We start from the raw sequence: 22,432 nt of genomic DNA on the forward strand, positions 1-22,432 counted from the left end.
CATTAGGGACACCTCTGAGCCCTCCTAAGCACCACTTATGGGGGGAGAAGTCACTCTTTCTTTTACTTGATTGGGGGGGGAGGAGCGGGGAGCCAGAAGGGTTTCCACGGCCACAGTTCCCACTACGATGACTTTCTACGGTCCTGCATTGGTTGTTGACAGGCACGAGACTATGGTACGCAATGGGGAGTTTCACATTGAGGGGAGGGAGGGGGGAGGAGGGCGAGGGGGGGAGGGGGCGGGCTGGGGGGGAAGGTTGGGGAAATGGCAGTTGGGGTTAGCGAGGGGACCGGGGGGGAGGGGGGGCCGTACAGTGCAATGCCCCAGTTTCAGCTACCCTTAACGCAATCACGCACACCACTTCGGTCAGACGGAGATTCAGGGCAGAGAGTCACATCAGTTTAAATGCCAGCCACGACCATTAAGATATTGACCCTGAATGTGCGGGGCCTAAAGCGGCGTGCAATACTATCCCACTTAGACAACACGCACGCAGACATCTGCCTGCTGCAGGAAACCCACCTGCTATCCCACGATTGCCATCGGCTGCGCTCCCACAAATTCCCAACGCAATTTTTCTCCTCCAGCACCACCAAGTCAGCGGGGGTGGCGATCCTAGTGGCGCAACATTTTAGAGGTGAAGTGTTATACAAGTGCGCAGAACAGAAGGGGAGGTTGTTGGCATACAGATTCAGGATAGGAGGGCTAGCATTTACGATTGGATCCCTATATAGCCCTAATGAGCAGCAGGAGCGCTTCCTAAGATCAGCCCTGATGGACATTGCAACCACACCTGATAGGCACATCATCCTGGGAGGGGATTTCAACATGGTCTTTGACACACTCCTGGACAGATCCGCACAACGTACTCCACAAACAGGGGCATTTTCCACTAGGTGTAGGGAACAGATGGCGGAACTAGGTCTTCACGACCTCTGGCGCCGCACGCACCCCACGGATAGTGAATATTCCTATTACTCCAACGTACATAAAACATACGCCCGACTGGACCATCTTCTGGTCTCGAAGCCGGTGTGCGCCTTAGCTACGGCGACGGAGATAGGAGTAATTTCATTGTCAGACCATTGTCAGACCATGCGCCGGTCTCCACCATGCTCAGTCTACCACCGATATCTTGCCCGCCTAAGTTTGGCGCCTCAGAGACACCTTACTGCACCGAAAGACGGTAGTGAAACACATAACAGACGCTATCCACGACTATCTATCCCACAAAGCCAACTCAGACACATCCTTGGCGACACAATGGGCGGCCATGAAGGCTGTAATTAGAGGGGAGTTTTTGGCCCTTTCCTCGGCGGAAAACAAAGAACGGCAAAACAAATGGGACGAGTTCGCCCAGCGGGTACGAGAACTAGAACAAATGCACCAGCGTACAGGGGCTCCCAGGATCTGGAAGCAACTTAAAGTAACGAGGAAACTCCTGGCGGCCCTGGATTTGGACCGTGCGGAGTATGCGGCGCTGCGTCTGAGACACACTTACTATACAGGCGGAGACAGATGCGGCCGACTTCTGGCCCATAAACTCCGAGTAGCACGCCAGCTACAGCTGGTGAAAGAGATCTCTGACTCAGACGGGACGATAGCCACGGAAGACACCGATATTGCGGAAACATTCCGCAGGTTCTATGCAGATCTTTACCCATGAGACCCTCCGGACGATACCACGACAACGGACTACTTAGACTCGGTCACGCTCCCCTCGCTGGAGCCCTCTCAAGCGGAGTACCTAGAAAGGGACATCCACATCGAGTAAGTGATCTTGCGCCGATCCTCACCCGCCTGTTTAACTCATTCTCAACGCCCGGCGCTATCCCACCCGATCTCTTGCGAGCATCCGTCACCGTGATTCCCAAGCCGGGAAAGTACAGGACCAAGTGCGGCTCCTATAGGCCGATTTCGATCCTGAACTTGGATCTTAAACTATATACTGGGATACTGGCGGTCCGACTGGCACCCCATTTGCCTGGGCTCGTGGAACTGGACCAAGCTGGGTTCATACCTGGGCGGCAGACGGTGGATAATACCAAAAGGATCGTCCATCTTATTTTGGAATCCAGCTGGCCAATACACGACCGGCCATGGTGCAGGCCAATTATACCGCACTGGGGGGAAAGATCCGGGAGGAACTTGGACGCTGGAACCGTGGCACGCTCTACTGGCTGGGCAGAATTGCTGTGGTTAAGATGACGGTCTTGCCGCAGGTCCTTTACCTATTCAGGGCGCTTCCGCTTCAGCCACCGGTGGGGTGGATCCAACAAACACATGCAGACCTCTCGCGTTTCATCTGGCAAGGTCGGAAGCCCAGACTGAAGAGAGCTCTATCCATGCTAGCCCCGGAGGCCGTGGGACTAGGGATTCCAGATCTGCGCAAATACTTCCAGGCGGCGCAATTACGCTACTTGGTGGAGTGGAGCAGGTGGGAATCGGACAAGCACTGGCTCTTCCAGGACCAGGCGGTGGCGGGTCGACCCCTACAGGAATTACCCTTCCTGCGTAAAGCCCACCGTCCGGCTAACCTGTATGCTTCCTTCGTCACAAGGGTTCCCCTGCGAGTTTGGGATGCCACTAACACCGCGCAGGGGCTCACCACATTTCCCTCGCCGCTTACTCCGCTGGTCGATAACCCGGACTACACTCCGGGGCTGGAGAGGGGGGCTTTCACGCACTGGCGGGCGGCGGGATGCAGGACTTTATTCCACATTTACGGACCGGAAGGTGTTATTCCCTTCCCACTCATCAGGCAGGAGTACTCGCTGCCGGAAACGGACAGACTGCGCTACATGCAGGTCCGACACTGAGCTCTACACCCGCAGGTGCGGGAAGCTGCAGACAGGACGCTCTTACCTTACGAAAGGTGGTTATTGTCCCGCACCTCTGACGCTAAACTCATATCGGACCTTTACAAGTTTCTGCAGCCTCCCTCCTCACACTTTTACAACCTGGCAGGGAACGCTGGGAACTGGAACTGGGCCGAACACTCAGTCACAAAGAATGGGACCAGATTTCGCACAGAGCCCGCCACTCCGCATACCACACAGGACTAACAGAGACGATGACTAAGGTATCTACATACTGATACTATACACCAGAACGACTGCATGAAATGGACCGCAAGTGGGAGAAAGTCTGCTGGAGAGGCTGTGGGCAGGTAGGCACACTATCACATATACTTAGGCTTTCCTGTTTTCAGTTTCTATTTTGGGTAAATTCTGGTGGTGTTTTTTCAGTTCTTTTCAATATCTTAAAAAACAGTTGTTATCAGTGGTTACACATTTTCGTGCCACTAAAGACAACAGAAAAAGTGTTTTTCTGGTGTTTATGGAACGTTTTGCTTTTATTGCTTGCTTTCTGCACTGAAAGAACATGGTATATAGACAGTGTTCTTATAGTATATATTTGAGGTCCAAATAGATTTTAGCAAATTAATCTTATTGTAGTACACCATACAATACTTCTTCAGTGAGTCTTTGGGTCATGTGCGCTCGCTCTTTCCTTCCCATGCAATCTTCTGTGATAAGCCCCTCTAAACATTCATAGCCCCTTAGGCTGGGATCTATCAGCTAAGGGACACAGTTGGGATGACTCTTTCTTTGATGCAACATAAAGCACAAAATGATAAATATTTGCATTTTAATTCCTGTGCATAAGAAAACAGAGCACCAGAATGGACTAAAAAGTCAATAGCATCCTTCATTAACTCTGAAGATGGTAAAGATGCTTTCAGCATACTATCTAATAAGTGGCAAGGATCTCCTACAGGGAATCACTTCAGCTCGGGTATCAATTTTGACAGGTCATCACACAACTTTTTTATATACGTAGCTGAATCACTGCAAATACAAACAATATCACTCCAATCTTTGTTGAACTTGGAAAGTACCTTTTTTGCAGAGCATTACAAGTGACACTGAGTTCAATGCTTTCCAAAAGTCTGGTGTCATGTTTTCACCACTATCCCAGATGCTTGGTGATATATATACTTGTTACTATACCTTGCATTGAATGTTTAAAGCCTGAGGTGTTGGCAATTCACCTACTATCAATACTGACCCACTAGAAACTATGGTCTGATGTATTAAGTGTTTTTACCCATTCTCTGTGGGTAAATGTGATGACACATATGAGGAAAGATTTTTATGAAACCAATCATTTTACCTATCAGTGAAAGAATCAAATGCAGCCAAAATATCAAATATGAGTTTGATATTTTCTGATTCTCTACAGTTTATGAAATAATTAAACTAGACCTAAAACATGAAACTAAACCTGGCATCTTTAGACCAAAGGCCACAAAACTGAAGAAAGGAAAAGGAAAAAGAAACAACATTTTAGTGGCATCCCAAAAGAACAAAACTCAAGCAGAAGAATGTTCGCCAGTCTTCCTTACTGCTAGCTTGTATAACAAAGTTACATTGTATTGACACCTTCAGGAAGAAAAAAATGACTCTTTCACTCTCTTTTTCCTTTCTTTGAATGGCATTTAGTTTGTGGTTGTGTAGGTGTTTTTTCAGTGTTTATATGTTTTCACCGGTGAGGGCTATTTATCTTTCAGTGTGGTTTTATCAGTTATTATAGGTTTAAACCTAAAACCCCACAGCCTACATATACTATAGGACTGTCCGCTCCTGCATTCTTACTGGAGGGAGGTGATACACCGAACTGCTGCGCTTCCCTGCATACATTCTTTTGGGACTCCCGAATCGCCTGATGTATCCTCTGAAATCGCGTAGGGGACGCTAGATCGCTATTGCCTTAGGCGCTGCGGTGCAAAATATCCTTACACACTGGCGAACTGCTGAGTTCCCCTCCATCACAGGGTGGTTACATGGGCTGTGGTATGTGCTGGGGATGGAGAAGATGTCTCTCACTTTAGCGGGGGATATAAAGCAGTTTGACGATCTTTGGCAGCCGTTTTAGTCCCTCTTGGCTAATGAATTTAGAGAGCTCTCTTGTCCCAAATACCTCCGCCTATTACGCCTTACGACATCTGAAGGGACAGCCTCCTGAGTGGAACTTGGTTGGGGTTGGGGTCGGAGAGAGTGACACAGCGGTACAGAACGGGGCAGATTCAAGCACTGGACGGGGGGTTGGTGGGGGGGGAAGAGTTTGAGGGAGTTTGGAGTCCGGGAGGGGAGGGGTTCTGGGAGGGGCTCAATCTCCATTAGCAACACTGCTTCTATCTATGTATCGTTGCTGGTCGGTTCCTTGTTGATATGTCATTTGAAGAGACTTGGGCTGCTAAGGACTCCTCGGACCCTTGAGGTCCTACACCTTCTATGCAATGTATATTTGGATTCTTTGTGTTGCCTCAATAAAAATGATTTAAACATAAAATGGCAGACATTCTCATTTGAAGTACAGTGCTGTACAGTACGTATCGGACAACTGGTGAATGGTCCACTTAAGCTGGGGTTATTACAGAACTCATTAAAAGATGTAGTCCCCTGCATAATGGCTGTGTCACTTTCTATACCAAACCAGCTGAGACTGCGCAGAGTTATGAGATAGCTTGAAAATGCATGTTTGAGAACAAAGGATGTTGAAACGTGTACTGTGAAAGTGCATGTCCGATGTTAATGCTTGTGCTTTGATGTTCTGTTTATCATAAACTTCTCTTTAGAGCTCACAAGTTATCCCCTTCTTGCCTCTGTTTAAACCTTTTCAATTTACAAATGTGATTTATAAGTGCCACGTGGTGCAATAACGCTTTGCTTAAACCCTTCTTCGGGGTGATAAAACATCATTTTTGGTAGTTCTGCTTTTCATATACTCCTTGGGCCTGATTCACAAAGGTAAACTTTGACCAAAAGTCTAAGTTTAGATCTGAAGTCTAAGTTTAGACCTAAAGTATAACTTTACTACTGGTAAAGTTAGACTTTTTGTCTAAGTTTAGACCAACAGTGTGGGGGGGGGGGGCGCTAGAGAGCCCGGAGCAAGATGGCCGCATTTTAGTGATGCCCTGCTGGTCGAGATACTAATCCACCTATTATCCTGATTAACTGGTGCCATCCGGAGCTTCCAGGCACAGATCTATAATCCTTACCCTGTACGTATTATTTTGACACCTTCTGACTGTGGATTGCCAGCCGTGGCCGTGCTTTTGCCTTCTGTGAGGTGTTGGCGCAAAATGACGGCTCCGCTGTGTACTCCCTAACGGCTCGCCTGCTGTGCAGCTGCTGCCCTTGGATCGTATGCGGAGGAGCACTGCTATTTGACAAGGTACCTCCTGAAGCACCGCGGGGTGGCGTCCTGTCCGTTTTGATCGCCACCGGCTCCTGCGACACTGGTGGACCCCTGGAGACTGCGGGCCTGAAACGTGAAGGTAGGCTGCCCGCCCCACAGCTCCATGCCCGACCTCTGCGGTGAGTGATTGCGGTCCCTGGCTGGGGACGGAGTGACTCTGCCGACGGCCGGAGGGCTCAATCTGCTCCACAAGTAGCCGCTGTGTCGCTCCCCTCCCGACTGCGGCTGCTGCTCCTGCTTCCCTAGCACGCTGGATTCCGCGCTGCTGTGGCTTGCTCCTTTCACTGCCATATCTGCTGTACACTGCTGCAAGTCTCTGGGCCCGTTATCAGTGGAGTCAGCACCTACAGTATATCAAGTGTTCATCGGCCCGGACAATATTGCCCTGTTTGGGACCTGTACTTTATTCACACACTGCGGTCACTCCTCCAAAAGACTGCAATTGTTTTCTCCAATTTACCAGGGGCGCCCGCTACGAGGCCTGATCTGGGTGATTAATGAAATTGGCGCTGGGCACACTTTGCTCACTCAAGTGTTCCACTATATGGTGAACGGCTGCGAAGTGCATGTCCCTGTTGGCGGTGCGGGCGCTCCTCTGTGCAGTGTGAGCCTTAATGAAATTGTGATTCTTGCAGGTCTCCCGTACCTCAGTGTCAGATACTCCAGAGTGTGCATATCCCTGGCGTGCGCATTGCGCTGCTGCCATTGGATTGCCCTTAGGCCATTTTGACTCTGAGAGGGCCCAGCTTTGTGTGCTTAGGAGCACTGTACGATGAATCAGTCAGTTGGTTTGTCTGCTTTACCCACCTTACCACTCTGCTGCCACTGGATCTCGATCAGGCTAGCGCCCGCATCTGCCATCACATAAAGCTGCTGTTTGGTTGCGCCCACCTTCGCGGTGTGCACTGGCTGGTCCTCTCACCTCATCATGGGGCGAACAGATAAACAACAAGGCAAACTGAACTTCGAATCTAAAAAAAAACGCTAAATCTCATTCCCCAAACGCATCTGAAACTGAAACAGATCCTGAACCTGGCTCTGGCGCGAAGCTGGAACATCTTATGATGGCAATGCAACAGAGCCTTCACACCATTGATGCAAAAATTGATCACCTGAACCTGCACATAGACACGATGGAGTCGAAGCTGGATAAACATGGCGCACAGATCGCCGAGGTTGAGCAGTGGCTCTCCACCGCAGAGGACCGAGTTGAAGTAGTCAGCACTTCCTGTGCAAGTATGGGAAAGCTATTGGAGGTCAACAAAGCTAAAAATGAGGGCATTGAGGCCCGGTCCCGGAGGAACAATCTGCGAATAACTGGCATTTCGGAGACGACCAACACCGGGCCTATTGAACTCTATGTGGAAACGCTTCTTACCTCTCTTTTGGAGGCGGAACACTTTTCGAAAGTGCTCATTGTCGAAAGAGCTCACTGCTCCTTAGCTGCCCGGCCTGTCCCAGGAGCGCCCCGACCTATCATAGCTAGACTGCTAAACTATTGTGATCGGGACACTGCGCTACGTCTGGCTAGAGAGAAGGGCAGCCTGAACTATCAGTGTATGAAAGTGGAGCGGTTTCCTGATTTCACAGTGGCGGTGCAGCAGGCACGCAGGGAATTCCATGCTGTGAAGAAAAAATTGCAAGCCCTGCACATCCAATATACAATGCTCTATCCTGCCCGCCTGCGAATCCAACATGATGGGAAGGCCCATATCTTCTCGATGCCCAAGTAGGCGCTTCAGTATGTTCGCCAGCTGGAACGGCACTCGCCAAGACGAGAAAAAGGTGGATACTCTGACTCTGAGGGCTGATTATGTGAGCCTGGTTTTCTTTTTGTGTTATCTATTGTTCTCCACCGCTGCTGTTGGCGGCCAGGTTATCCCCACACACCACACTGGGATGCCTAATTTGATCTGATGTATAACTCATATATATAAGCTGCCTCTCTCATTTGCTCACCGTATAGCGTTAATCGAAATGGTGATACTACCACGCTTCCTGTACCTATTTTGAAACATTTTTGTTTCTCTGACACACCATTTTTTTAAACTCAATCCGCTCCCTTTTGATTACGCTGGAATGGGGGGGGGGTGAGAAGCCTCGCCTCAAGTGGGAAATGCTTACACTCCCTTATGAGCAGGGTGGTTTTACGGCGCGAGACTTTCATCTATACTACTTGTGCGCGCAGGACCACTTTGCACACTATTGGTAGCTGGACCCTGCCTACATCCCTCATGTTGCAGTCGAGGCAGGCGCTGTTCATCCCATACCACTCAAGGCCATGATAGTTAATACTCAAACGGTTTTCGAAAAAGGAGAGTATGACAAAGTTCAAACAACGGTTAACCCCTTGGGCGCGGCCGCTATTCTGCGCCTGTGCGGCACATTCCGATCGCGGGTGCGGTCATGACGGCCGGGAGCCGTCATCAGCACACGAGCACTGTGTGCCATGACGGCTCCCAGCCGTCATCAGCATGGAAGGGGTTAAAGCGTGGCAGGACCTGGGAAAGCGAGCGCAGAAGCTGCCACTTTATGTGCCTAGTATGCCTCTTTTATATCACACGCATCTCTCGGTTACTACTGAGGCGGGTGCCCTGAGGACCCTTGAAGACATGAATATGGTAACAATGGGGGATGTGTATCCTGGTGGTCAATTCATTACATTGACGTCACTGGCTGCTGGTAGTGATATCACTACTATGCATCTTTTCATTTACACTATATTGCGGTCAGCAATGCGTGCGCTATACTCACAATTTCCTGATGAGCCACCTACACTAGACGCACTGGAACTCATATATACCACTACCTCGAGGGTGAAACTGGTCACTAGATTGTATCAGGTGTCGCAGAGGGGGGTGGACGCTTCAGGGGTAGCTGCCTTACATAAATGGAATGCAGTTTTGCCTCATCCCATGTCGGATGTTGATTGGTCGGACTGCTGCCGCCTGTAAGGGCACTTGACAGCTAATAGTAATTTAAGGATGGTCCACTTCAAATATTTGCATCAGCTGTACTAAACACCTGCCCAATTATACAGAAATGGTCTGTGGGATACAGACGCCTGCAGGCGCTGTGGTAAGCTTGGCGCACATTTTTATCACTTGGCATGGGACTGCCCTAAGGTGTTCTCATATTGGGAATCTGTTGTAAAGATTATATGCTTGATGGTTGAGCTCCCTCTGGTCTGTACCCCTCAACTGTGTCTCCTGGGCCTGGTTGCTTGTGTTTAGGATTCCGACAGAAGGTTTGTGGCCATTGCATTACTGATGGCCAAGCGGGGGGTCTCTATGTGCTGGGAGAGCAGACTGGCCCCCACTACCAAATTATGGCTGCAGGATCTGAGTTATTGTCGTGACCATTTTGTATGTTATACCAAACAACTGCCTACCTCATCGCGGCCACGTGACATTTGGTCACCCCTCACAACCTATTTATTGTCTGTATCCACTATCTGAGCTCCTATAATTCATGAGCAGGCGACGAGTATGCTTTATATATGACTATATTGCCATGCACTTCCTTGTCGTTCTTCTCCCTTTTCCTTGTTGAATGAATTGCCCCACTTATGATTGTATATGTAGCCCTACTGTGTCCCAACCGGAAATATTAACTTATTCTAATGTACTGATACTGACCTGCATGCCTCGTACTGCACCCCTGTATGTTGTTTATTGTTTTGTTTGAAAATGACTAATAAAGAAAATAAAAAAATAAAAAGTTTAGACCAACAGTCTAAACTTAGACCAAAAGTCTAACATTACTACTACTAAAGTTAGACTTTTGGTCTAAGTTTAGACCAAAAGTCTAACTTAGACCAAAAGTCTAACTTAGACCAAAAGTCTAATTTTAGTAGTAGTAAAGTTAGACTTTTGGTCTAAGTTTACACCAAAAGTCTAAATAAGACCAAAAGTCTAACTTTACTACTACTAAAGTTCGACTTTCGGTCTAAGTTTAGACCAAAAGTCTAACGTAGACCAAAAGTCTAACTTTATTAGTAGTAAAGTTAGACTTTTGGTTTAAGTTAGACTTTAGGTCTAAACTTAGACTTCAGGTCTAAATTTAGACTTTTGGTCTTAGTTTACCTTTGTGAATCAGGTCCTTTGTTTATATTGAAAGAAAACAATGCTTAGTCAATTCTGTTTCTGGTTGTAAGAATAATTACAATGTACAGTTACCTGCTGTAAACTATAAATCATCCCGCGAGTGAGGTAACCTTTTTCCCTCTTTAATTTTAGTATTCTGGTTTCGTTTCCCCGTTTTTCTGATCTATGTTGCACGCCGCGTCTCTGCTTTTTTTCGTCTGTCCTGATACAAGCCATAGCTGAAACCTCAAGTCGTACCTAAATGTGGGTAGCCAGCTGCCTAGCCCCCCATTCATTCCATAGCTCTGCACACGGCCATGCAACCTCTTGCAGCGACTATGCGCATAATAATGACCTGTGATTCTGGAACATGCCCCTACTTGACACTGGCACGTCACTTAGCTAAGTAAAACCTCAACTCTTCAATTGCAATAGAGTAAAATCGCAAGATATTGAATTATGCAAGAATGTTTACTTAAAATTGTGGTGAATTAGGAGGTCTTGTTGAATTCTGTGGACAGTATTCTTTCCTTGACCTTACAATACAGTATTTAGCATGATCATTATGTGCACTATTTTGACCAACTGTGTGTTCATGACTTTTAGTAATCCCCCCGAGTGGTCGAAGCAAGTGGAGTAAGTATTATTTCAGCTCTTTGTCTGACTCTTTGTTCGTCCTATGTATAAAATGTTAATTGCCTGTATGTGTTTGTTTAAAACATTCTCCCCTAACCGAAAGATGATTTTTCATTGTCGATGATATTGATGCCAGGCATGCTAAATGTTTCCTATTTTTGTATGGCAATCGTTTTTATTTAAAAAAAAAAAGCAGTTAACACTCTTGACACACATTTTTTGTGGTAATTTGGGAAGGATTTGTCATTTTGTAAACAACTTTGGAGGCTGTTTAATATGACAAAATGGCCTCTTATTTTATTCTTACAAAGAATGTAATAAGTTTAGCTTGCTTCGAGATACGTCTATGCACAAATAACCGAAATAACATTGGAGAACGTCACTATATGCATGTATGCAGTAAAGAATGACAAAGTAACTGTCATAGGCCTGATATATATTTTTATACCATTTGTTTTGCTTATGAAATGGGAAAACTTAATGCCAAATCGCAGCTCTTAAATAAGGGCTTGTTTTTACATGAACTATCCTCACAAGAGGTTTGAATGTGGAAAAGAATAGGTTACGCTCTCTTGCAAGAACATGCATTAATTCCTGCTGTATGCAAGAGTAACTAGTGTTTTATTTCTAGAAACCAGGTTTCCTACTGGCTACTTAGTCTATTGGTTGGTAAAGGGCAGAGCAATTTAAAATAGTTTCACCATCTTGGTATCCTCTTTTCTAATTACTATGCACTGCACTGTCTCAGTTTATGTGCCAGTCCTGTAACCATTTTTAAATGGACCTTTTTAAAATATATTTTTTTAGATACTATCCATGCCTATGGGTAATTTTTTTGTTTTTATATTAAATCTAATTAGAATTAGTACCTACCACTTGGTAAGCGTTTAACTGAAAACACCAATCTATGTTCCCTTAAAAAAGAGGAGAAACAAGGCCGAAAGATCCAACCAAGGTTTTTAGTTCCAAGATATGCTCCTGATTTACTGCAAGGGGGGGTGAGAGGCTTTGTTTATGAAGTTAAAGATTGCCATGGTGGAGTATTAGAATTACAAGTAACTATCCCTTGCGTTCTTCTGTGTTATTTGTGCGTGTTGGAATGCAATAGCAAGGCCATGCCACAGATTGTGGCAAGACAAGCTTGACGATTGGGAAATACCTAATAGTTATATTAAATAAGCAAATTGCAAAGAGTTACCAGGCCTACGAAAGTATCTGTTTTGGAGTCAGAAGCTGTGCAGCAGTGCTGGCCAAAATGGGAACTGCACTCCAGTATCTCTCTTTATCAGAACATTAGACCGAGTTTGCATGGCTACTTTACTTCTTGTAGTTTAGGCCCTAGATTAACCCTAACGCTTCTTTTTGCCTTTTGATAGCCAGTCATGATGCAAATGACTGTTCATTTACCTATGGAGAATTGAAGTAAGCCAAACCAGTGCAGATAGGCCTGTAATTAACAAATCATTTGTTTGAATTACTTTCACGTTTGTTTTTATCTGGGTAATATTTAAAAGCTTTCATCAAGTGTATGAGGTGACCTCAATGCGGAAAACAATAGGTTTGAAAAAAGCAGGAACATCTGAAATGTTTTGAAGGTAGTAAGGCCAAGTGTATAATGCAGTATATTATGATGAATGCCGTGTAAGATTCACACATCTAAATCACCATCCTGGATGATGTAATAGGCACCTTTTAGCATAAATACTGATGATCAGAATTCAGACTTTCAAAAAGTAGCCCCATTCCTTTCAAAAGTCCTGTGTTAAATAACAGAGGGTGGTGGTTTTCTTGTTGAAGGATATCTCTTAATCTCAGTTTTCACTAGAGATGGACTTGCCTGGGTTTACCTTGACTAGATACTATCCTCCTTCACATTCTTCACATGCAAAGGAGAGACTCCATTGGTTGGTTTGTTTCTGTTAATTTATTAAGACTCAGAAGGATTGCTGACTTTTTCTTTCTTAGCCTCTCAGGATCAAAGAAGTAGAGTGCAATCTTCACATAAGTGAGATCACAAAGTGTTGCAATTTTCATTGAGCATTGTTAGTAACTTGTTCGAAAGTTGGTTCGCATGGCATCCACACCTGTCTGATAGCACTCACTTGAAATTTCTACAAGATAACAGCTGTGTGGGAATCTGCTTTTTCTTTTTGGGTGTGGGATTCTTCATTATATCAGGCGTAAGGCTGAGATTGCTGCTTCATCACCACTCCTCTCATTTTATGATCTGGTTACTGCCATGTTTGCCTTCCATAAGATGAGAAAAATGCTAGAATACGGTATGCACGTGAGTAACATGCAATTTGCCTTTGGTTGGATATTTGTCTTCTGGAAATTTATTTTTAGGACATACACATTTTTCTTGCTCTCCCATCCTGCCCCAGTAAGAGATTGCGCTCAGATGTATATCATGTAATAGTTCTGCCATCTATTGGCATTTTCTGGGAGAAGATTGTGGTTGAGGTGTGGGTAGACGTCACTCTGTAGCTAAAGATGTGTAGGTCATGTCTCGACCTGGAGTCCCTATGTGTTCTGGTGACTGAGTTATTTGGAGCTGCTCTGACACTTCCTGATGACTTTCAAAAACTTTCTGATACAGTCTACACACAGCGCCGTTTTGTGGTTTGTTTATTATTTGGTAGGGTGAATGTGTCCATCAGTGTAGCAGTTACCAATGCACAGTAAAATAAGAAGTCACAGGTAAGGTTAAATCATGGTCCTTCTGGGTTGACTGTTTACACCCAGGATGCCATCAACATAACACGAGAGCTGGTAACATGTTTATTGTGCAAGAAGAGCAATAATAAGTGCCAGTGTTTAAAATGAGATATCACTACTTTTTTAACTTGTTCCTCTCACCATCTTCGTTTTGTAGGTATACCTTCACTGGCATTTACACATTTGAATCTCTTGTGAAGATTATTTCTAGAGGGTTCTGCATAGATGGCTTTACTTTCCTTCGCGATCCATGGAACTGGCTGGATTTCAGCGTCATTTCAATGGCGTAAGTTGGCATTCTCAAAATTCTAAATTTAAGATGTGTTGGGGTGGGCTTTCAAATCAGGCATTTAGAATTTTCAATTTAGACTGACGTGATAGATATTTACATTTGTTAATTCAGCACTTCAACACGTGCCATTTACTACAAATGTCTGGCAGATTTGTTCACCACCTGTCTGGTCCATTTTGAGCAGAGGGGCTTAACCAGAAGTTGCTAATACAGCAAAGAGAGGGTTGAAATAAATTGCCTCATCAACTAGATGTCTGAATGTCTCCTAAGAATGATTCTCACATTATGGTCCAAGAGAGTAGGTGACAATTGTCCCTAACATGGTATAAATTGGAGATTGTCAGGGGTAGAAAGTCTACCACCGGCTTGCCACATGCAATACCTGGCAGTTCCCTTGTCCCCTATGCTCTTGGGGCTCATGAAAACAGCTAGAGGTACAGAAAATAAAGAGGGATCATAGTGTATATACTGTAAGCATAGATTTGCAGAAAAAACAAACTTAAACGACCCTTTATCAGTGTATTTTTCTTCTCAAATTAAGAGATGTTAATTGAATAACTGTTGGTAGTTTCATGTTAAAGTTGATACTCCTTTATATTTGAGCTTAGCCTTCTACAGCTGTAAAGATATTTAGAAACACTATGTCGTATTGAGTAAAACGTATCAATAATATGAACTGAGAAATGTAACACAAACCTTATGAGTAGATGGCTAACCATAATATCACCTTAAAGAATATTTATACTCCTAAAATGTTAGCACAAAATACTAAAGTACTTTAGCATTTTAGTGTTCTTGCTAATAACCGTTTTAAATGTTGGCTCTCAAAAAGACCACCTCTTGCCTGAATTGAACTATCAGAGTTACAAATAATATATGTATATGAGTGCTTCCAAAGGAGTCTTTTAATATTTTCATTAATCAACAAATGAATTCATATCACTGCTTTGTTAGACAATAAATGATTCCCTGTAACTAATACTTTACAAAAAGACAAATATTTCATTTATATTTGGGCGAATAAGTATGTATATTTATCAGGAGTTGCCCGAGTAGGTGAGAGCCGTTGGGTGGGATGGGAAGGGACTCGTAGTCGTCTGTTGAGTTCCAGTCTCCCCACCCTATCGCTCTTACTTGCATGGGCCGCTCCTGATATTTATAAAAGACATCCGCAGACAATAAGCCAACACATACATAAATAACAAAGATTAAACATAGATAACACATGTTCATCACATATTTTTGGTAATGTATTGCTTTCTATGAAATGTATTCTTGTCTATCTAAGCAGTTTATTCAAGTGGTGTAGGTGGTACACTCTTAATCATATCGGATCTGATGTTAATAGTTATAAGTTGTAAAAAATGCATAAGATCCTTCTCATGCATTTCTACAATAAAGTCCTCAAAGGAAAGAAAGGGCTCTCATCGAAGCCATATGTGATTGGAGAGAATTCTCACGCTAACAAAGTGCATCAAGGCCTACGAAACATGCAAGGACCATAAAGAAAGTGCTTCCACTGAGTCCAAATAGGATTTAGGAGATTTCACACACCTCGCATCTCAGCTTTTCTAACCCAGGGCCGGAGGAAATATGATAACATCACCCCATCCGGAATGAACTCTCTTGGCTCCCCTCTCTGGCCTGCACCGTCTTCAAAACCAGCTGCATAATTTACAGAGCCATCATGAAAAGCACTCTCGCTTATCTTGCAGACAGACTCTTTTCTGGTGGTTCTTTGCACACCCGCAGCCAGGACATTGTCAACTGGCAGACTAAGAAATGTGAAAAATAAAAGACCATGACAGCAGGCCATTTCCACATATGCACCCAGGATTGGGAACAACATCTTATCCATCAGGACCGCCCTAATGTGGCATCAATTTAGGAAAGGGTTGAAGACTCACATCTTAAAGAACACTGCATCGCAATGCATTAACCGTTGACAACCCAGCTTCCTCTCTTATTACTAGTTGACTTTATGCTTCTCTTTGACCATGTACAGTGCTCCGCTGCCGTTTTGATAGGTTTGCTCTATAAATACATACTTCCATTAGACACATACCTACTAAAGGAGAGAGCAACACACCCTACGAAGCATCCAAGGTCCTAGCTAATCTATAGCTGTTCGTAATAAGTTTAAGACGCAAGGTACAATCACAATTGATATATGTTAATAGGCATTCCATCTCAAAGACTATTAATTCTGACCAATAAAATGGTTGCCATAGATTAGTAATAGTGAGCATCTAGGCTCACTGTATAATAATGCTGAAAACAACTGACAAACCATTCCGGTCAACTCCAGTCTTTGCAGCCGCCAGGACAATTTGCCATTATTATTTAACTGCCACCAGAATGCAGATCTCCACCACATATTTTTATTCATGTATTATTATATGTTGTTTTTTATGTTTAATCTTTGTCACTCTTTGTGTGTTGACTTCTTCTCGCCTGATGTGGCTTGTTATAAGTATACATACTTATTGAAATAAATATGCAAATACAATATTTGTATTTTTGTTAGTTCCAGGCAATTATTGTCAAAACAATGTTAGACATTTATAATTTGATTAATGAAAATTTGGAAGCACTTGATTCTATAGATATTGTCTGACCATGCTTCCTCTGAGTTACTGGGCTGACCTATATTTTTGTACGCAAATAACATATGTTCAGTTAAAATCCAAATCTGATTTAGTGTTGCTGACACGTCTTCCTTGTGCTTTTAGATAATGCCCAATTTAATGGTCCTTTCCAAACATAACAATCCCACAACTAAACTTCTTGTTCAGAATAGATGTTGAGTAACTAAGAATGTTAGTTAGGAGACTTTAAAGTAAATAAAACCCCTAATCTCAATGTTTAAACGGCATGTTCACTAGAGGCAGCTCCAATTCATTAAGTTGTGTTTCAAACTCAGGGACAGATTTTTTCAGCAGATTTGTTTTAGTCAGGAGTACATTGCAATTATGTTCCTCTTTCCCTGACGTTGCTCCATATCAAAAGGCCTTTTTGATGGTTCAGATCACCCACAGTGTAATCTACCTAGCTTCAAGCCATTCGCATGTGAAGCCTGAGGTGTCAAGGCACAGGATATATGGGATGAGAGCTGTAAATTATAGACATATTGCAATTCACAGCGGAGCTCATTGACCATATAGGCTGCAGGCAAAGTGCCTTTATTGGTCATGGAACTCCGAGGTAATGTGCAAAATCCTCATAATGTACAGTAAGGAGATATGTTTTCTCATGTAATATGTGGGCTTGTCCCTTTCTCCTGAAAACACATTAAATGGCCAACACGCAGTCATGTGTCATATGTGACAGCATCTTCTGGGCCTGCAATTTTAGGCCTAGAACGTAGCATGTTGTGATTTTCAATTTTGAAGAATAAACTTCATGTCCCAGATTTCAATCCGCTTCAGGCTACATAGGCAGGCATTGGTGGAGTGGCACATGACATCGAGTATTTTAGCAGCTGTGTTTATGCAGCCTCCAGGAATTAACAGAACTGGCTAGCCCAAAAAAACAAAACTATTAGTACTTTAACGGGCGAGAAAGGTAGAGGAACCAACACAACGAGTTATTTTAGCTTCCGCTGGGAAATACATTATTTTCGTTTCTTAAATGAACCAGCATTGCATATTCCTTGACGCTACCTTGGACAGGCTACCTCCGTTCCCACACACAAGGGGGGGAGGAGGGGGGGGGGGAGTGTGAGCGAACTCCCAAGCACTGTCTCTGCAAAGTGACAGTTTCCATCAAAACTACTGCTGCACCCACAGTGCTTGGGCTGCTGCTCACCTGCTTCCTACATGCTGAGTAAAGGTCCGAAAATAAAATACAATACATTCTAGGGAGATTACGCGCTCCCACATTTTATATGGACATGAACTGTGGAAGCCTCTATGATCCTTATGTGAACAGCACCTCTTCTGAGGCCAGTGAATGAGACATAAATTCCTCTGTGGTCCATGCACATACACAATGCACAGCTGTATTTATTATGATACTAAAGGGGCTATCTTTAAAGACTAGTTCAAAATAAGTTGGCATAATGGTTGCACTCAAAGCGAGCATCAGCAGTTTAAATATTTAAAAAAAAAGATTCCTTGCAGTTGATAATTGGCAGGGTTAGCAAAGCCCCTTGCTCTGAGCCATACACAGCTGATGTAAAGACCTATACCTATAGCTCTCTAAAGAGGATGAAAGTGAACTACTATTCTTACTTCCCAAGAGAAGAGCCACAGACAGTGACGATGAACCCAACTCCTTCCGCATTCTGCTCTTCTGAGCGGTTACGCTAACTGCGATTCCACCCTTTGTCTCCCATCCTGAGTTCCCTTCCCTTAGTAGCTGAAGTAATCTTTGTAACATGTTTAAAATCTACAGCAGGTTGACAAGTTACAGGGCAGCTGCTGTGTAAACAGATATTGTAGTTATCTTAGGAGATGGAGAAAAGGCCATAGTAGTAGGTGGTTGTTTATTGTTACTGCTACAGTTAAAGAAACAAATCCTAAATTATTGAAAGTGAGGGTTCTGAACAATCGGGTGAGCTACTGCCTTGGCAGGACACGTTAGTCCATGACCAGTGACCGTCCCATGTTTGGGGATCGGTTCAAGAACACATTTTATAATTCTGCTGCTGATTGTAAGCACCGCACACCTTCTCCATGGGAGCTATTTAGTTCATTTTTAGTCCTTCACATACTCACCTGAACACAGACAAATTGCAACAAACATTTGAAAGCACACCTCAGTGAACAAATAACTATTCCAAGAATGCCACCACAAAGCCCATAAAAAAACAAAGACAAGAATTGGTAACATGGGTCTTCCAAGACTCTGCTTTAAATTAGCACCCAGCAAGATGCTGTTGAATGCAGTTATTGGTAGTTTTACAATGCCCACCTTAAAAACAAAGGACCTAATTGGTTAGGCAAGGCTAGGTTTCATAGCCTGTATAGTTGAAGTATAAGAATTATGTTTAGGTTGCGGGAAGATGGAATGAATTTGAGGCTGACATTACTCAATTGATGCTAAAATGGCACTGATTTTAATAGTTTCTAAAATTCTTCGAAAGTGAAGAGTTGCCTTGAAGACATCAAGTGTCCAAGTATTACTTTGATATGCCATTTTGAGTGCCACAACTAAGGTGCCCTGTTATAATGTGGGTTGCCTTTGCATTACTAGTGCTCATTTTGGAGATCACTGTCTGTCCTTTGAACACTGTGCGAATTTTTTTGCAGTGGAAGTCTTGAAATCTGACAAGCAGTCAAATGTGAACAAAAGATATTGAATATTAAATGATACACACATAAATTGGCTGTCATTTCCTACTTCTAATTGTGGTTGGTCACCGTTGCCAGAATACAGAGAATTTTCTTTGGTCGAATGATGCAGTTCTGTTACCGACTAAATATATGAATTAAATGTTATATGGAAACTCTGCTCCTCTCAAAGCAGCCAATGCTTCAAAAGTCCACGTGGCGAGTAGGATGACTCATCTTGCTTAAATAAATCTAGGTTCCTTTGTGTTTATCAGCAACATCTTGCCATTTCAGCTAGTAGTGTATTTGTGATGCTTTTAATTTGCTTTTGACTGACTGCCTCGCTAAGCAGGCTAGTTATATCAGTATAGCTATTTAAGAGGTAACCTTTCTTAGTGGATATAAAACACATTTTACATCAAGACTTAAAGTAAGCCAAACCGGTAATGTAGACTAACTTATGTTTCATTCATTACATCAAATCGTACATGATCCAATGCAATTTTCCAAAATGTTCAACTACTATACGTTCACTTAAAAACCCTCTTACATCTGTCTTTTGCAAGACACAGCTAACTACAGGGTTGCGCATGTAAAATATCAGTGGTAGAATCTCACGCAAGAAGAGTGACTTAACATACCGTAGAACTACTCGACAGATGGACTTTTTTAGTAGGTGGCCCGGTGCATGTAGAACAGAGTTCTGCTGGAAAATGGTCTGTGCCTCGCTCCTTTTTTCACAGTCAAGTAAAGAGCATTTGTCCTTGGCTGTGAAAACTGCTACTGTTGCCTTCTTGAACCAATGATGCCATCAAGAATAACTTTGATTTGATTCTGCAGGTATATAACAGAGTTTGTAAACCTAGGGAATCTTTCAGCTCTACGCACTTTCAGAGTACTGAGAGCTTTGAAAACTATTTCTGTTATCCCAGGTAAGGTGGCCTGCAGTTGGTGTTAGGTGTTTCGGTAGGCCCTGTGACATTTTTTTTTTCTTGTAGATGTTGTTTTGTGTTTTGTCATTGTGTTTGTGTGTGACCTCCCTTATTGCAGATATGTGACAGAGTTTGTGGACCTTGGGAATGTCTCAGCGTTGAGAACATTCAGAGTTCTCCGAGCTTTGAAAACTATCTCTGTCATTCCAGGTGAGAAACAGTTTAAACACTAAGGCTGATCTCTTGTCTTTCCGTTTTTTTGTCTTTCTTTCAAAAATGGTACAGATACATTTTTGATAGGCTTCGCAGTCTGCATTTACTAACAAGCAAAGCAAATTAATGTAACCTACATTTCTGCTGTGAGTTTAGAGTAAGACCAATTGCATGGGGAATGGTGAGCTGTAGTCAAACAGGCCTGATCCTGCAAATGTGCAGGCATCATTTTAAACATTTCTCCCCCTTGTAACCAACTTAAATCAGCAAAGGCAGATCATTTGGGCAAGTGAGGACTCTGGTGTAAGAAATGGTATTATACTTCTGTAATGGCTGTGAAATGATTTGCATATATAAATAAACCTGCAGTTCCACTGAAGACCGCATGTCTGTTGACTACAATGTCCACTTATTTCACAGGAGGAAATATAAGTGCCCTTGAGACTACTATCGAGGGGCAATAAATGTTTAATTTTTACACAAATTTTCCATGTACTGGTTGACAACAGCTGTGTTCTACATGTTGTATCGGACAATTGCAATCAGGCTTCAGGTGAGGACTGTAGACCATACAGGGACAAATAGAAGTACACACGTTGAAGTAAATGAGAGGAGATTTAAGTTGTTAATAGGAACAGGAGGTTTCAGAGAATGATTACATTTGTTTTTAGTGTCTCGAAAAACTTAAAAAAATAAATGACTAAAGATTTTTGCCACCCCAGTGAGTCTAATATTCCTGCACCCTCTCCCTTGTGGAGCTGCATTTGCTACTTGCATGCACAGGGATCTCCTGTAAATCGGAACTTATGCAGAGCCGAACCCTTAATTATCCTTGGACCATGATTACGACATGCAAAAAGCCTCAGTGTAAAAACCTGTTTCTGATTATGAAGCTTTATTTTACAGTTGTCTTTGGATTAGGGTTTTCTCAATAAGGATTACTTAGCTGTACAATTTATAGTTAGTAGGCCAGCATATCAGCGCGCATGAGAGACATAATCCTGGTAGTTTTTTTGTGGATATTTGTAATGAGGGATTGCACAATTCTAAATCTTGCCATCTTAATAATTCTTCAATGATCCACACATTTCTTTTAAAGCTATCATATTGTAGAAACAGCGATCATCATTTTGATAACTCCCTACCATTTTGTCTTGAATTTGTATCTTAATATATTTGGTCTTCTTGGGAAAGTCAGGTAATAGTTTACTAGTGTAGCAAAGCAAAACATATATTGTATTTATTAACAGTGTATTTATTGAAAACCTTTTAATAATATCACATCCATGTATGACTCTCACTGTTTTGCACTTGTTGAGTTTACCATTAGCTAGCGGGTGGACTAAAACCTGTTTCGTGAAAATTCTAGAATGCATGGGAGGTAATGTCTCTTAATGTGACCTCTCCCACCATCTTGTATCATCTCCTCTGTAGCAACCTCTGCTCTTTATTTTCCTGCAACAAATGGAGGACTGAAAAAAGAAATTTTTATTTTCCTACTGTTCTTTATGCAACCACCGTCATTAGTGTTCTTAAATACCGGGGCCATTCTGCTTTAATCTGAGCCGTGGAAATTCTGACTAACTTTGAACATTCTCTTTTCCTGGTATCAGTTATTGATGCATCCCATTGAAATATAGCTTCAACCTTTTTTGCATGACACAGCCAGATAGTTATCTATGGCTAGCCCAAACTAGAGGCATAAGCCCTTTCTGTTGTATGTTTAAATTGCCCAAAGACGTTTAAAATTGCAGAATCATATCTTTTGCTTGCGCTTGCGAACATCTGGTCTTTGTTAGGACCGATCACATATCATCATACTGCATATCTAAAATGTCATGTGTATGAAATGACTTCTGGCTGTTTAAAGACTATCAAACCAAGACCATACACTGATATGAAGGTCCATCTGTATTCCATTGATGAAAGATCTTAAGTGCTCATGTACTAAATTACTTGATCACTCAAACGTGGCTCGATGGTATTGGCAATTTTATAAGTATCATAAAGTCAAGTAGG

General features: G+C 43.2%; 1 protein-coding gene across 2 annotated transcripts in view; it reads left to right on the top strand.

Moving 5' to 3' along the window:
- The window catches only part of SCN8A (sodium voltage-gated channel alpha subunit 8), a 671,454-nt gene that overhangs the window by 194,015 nt on the left and 455,007 nt on the right, over window positions 1-22,432 (top strand). For both annotated transcript variants that reach the window (XM_086966390.1, XM_086966401.1), the window contains exons 4-6: window positions 10,895-10,985; window positions 13,861-13,989; window positions 20,319-20,410. In XM_086966390.1, coding sequence (XP_086822516.1) covers window positions 10,895-10,985; window positions 13,861-13,989; window positions 20,319-20,410 — 312 coding nt within the window. The remainder of the gene's footprint in view (window positions 1-10,894; window positions 10,986-13,860; window positions 13,990-20,318; window positions 20,411-22,432) is intronic.

The sequence above is a fragment of the Lissotriton vulgaris genome, chromosome 1_1 (assembly GCF_964263255.1).
Source record: "Lissotriton vulgaris chromosome 1_1, aLisVul1.2, whole genome shotgun sequence".
Lineage (NCBI taxonomy): Eukaryota > Metazoa > Chordata > Amphibia > Caudata > Salamandridae > Lissotriton > Lissotriton vulgaris.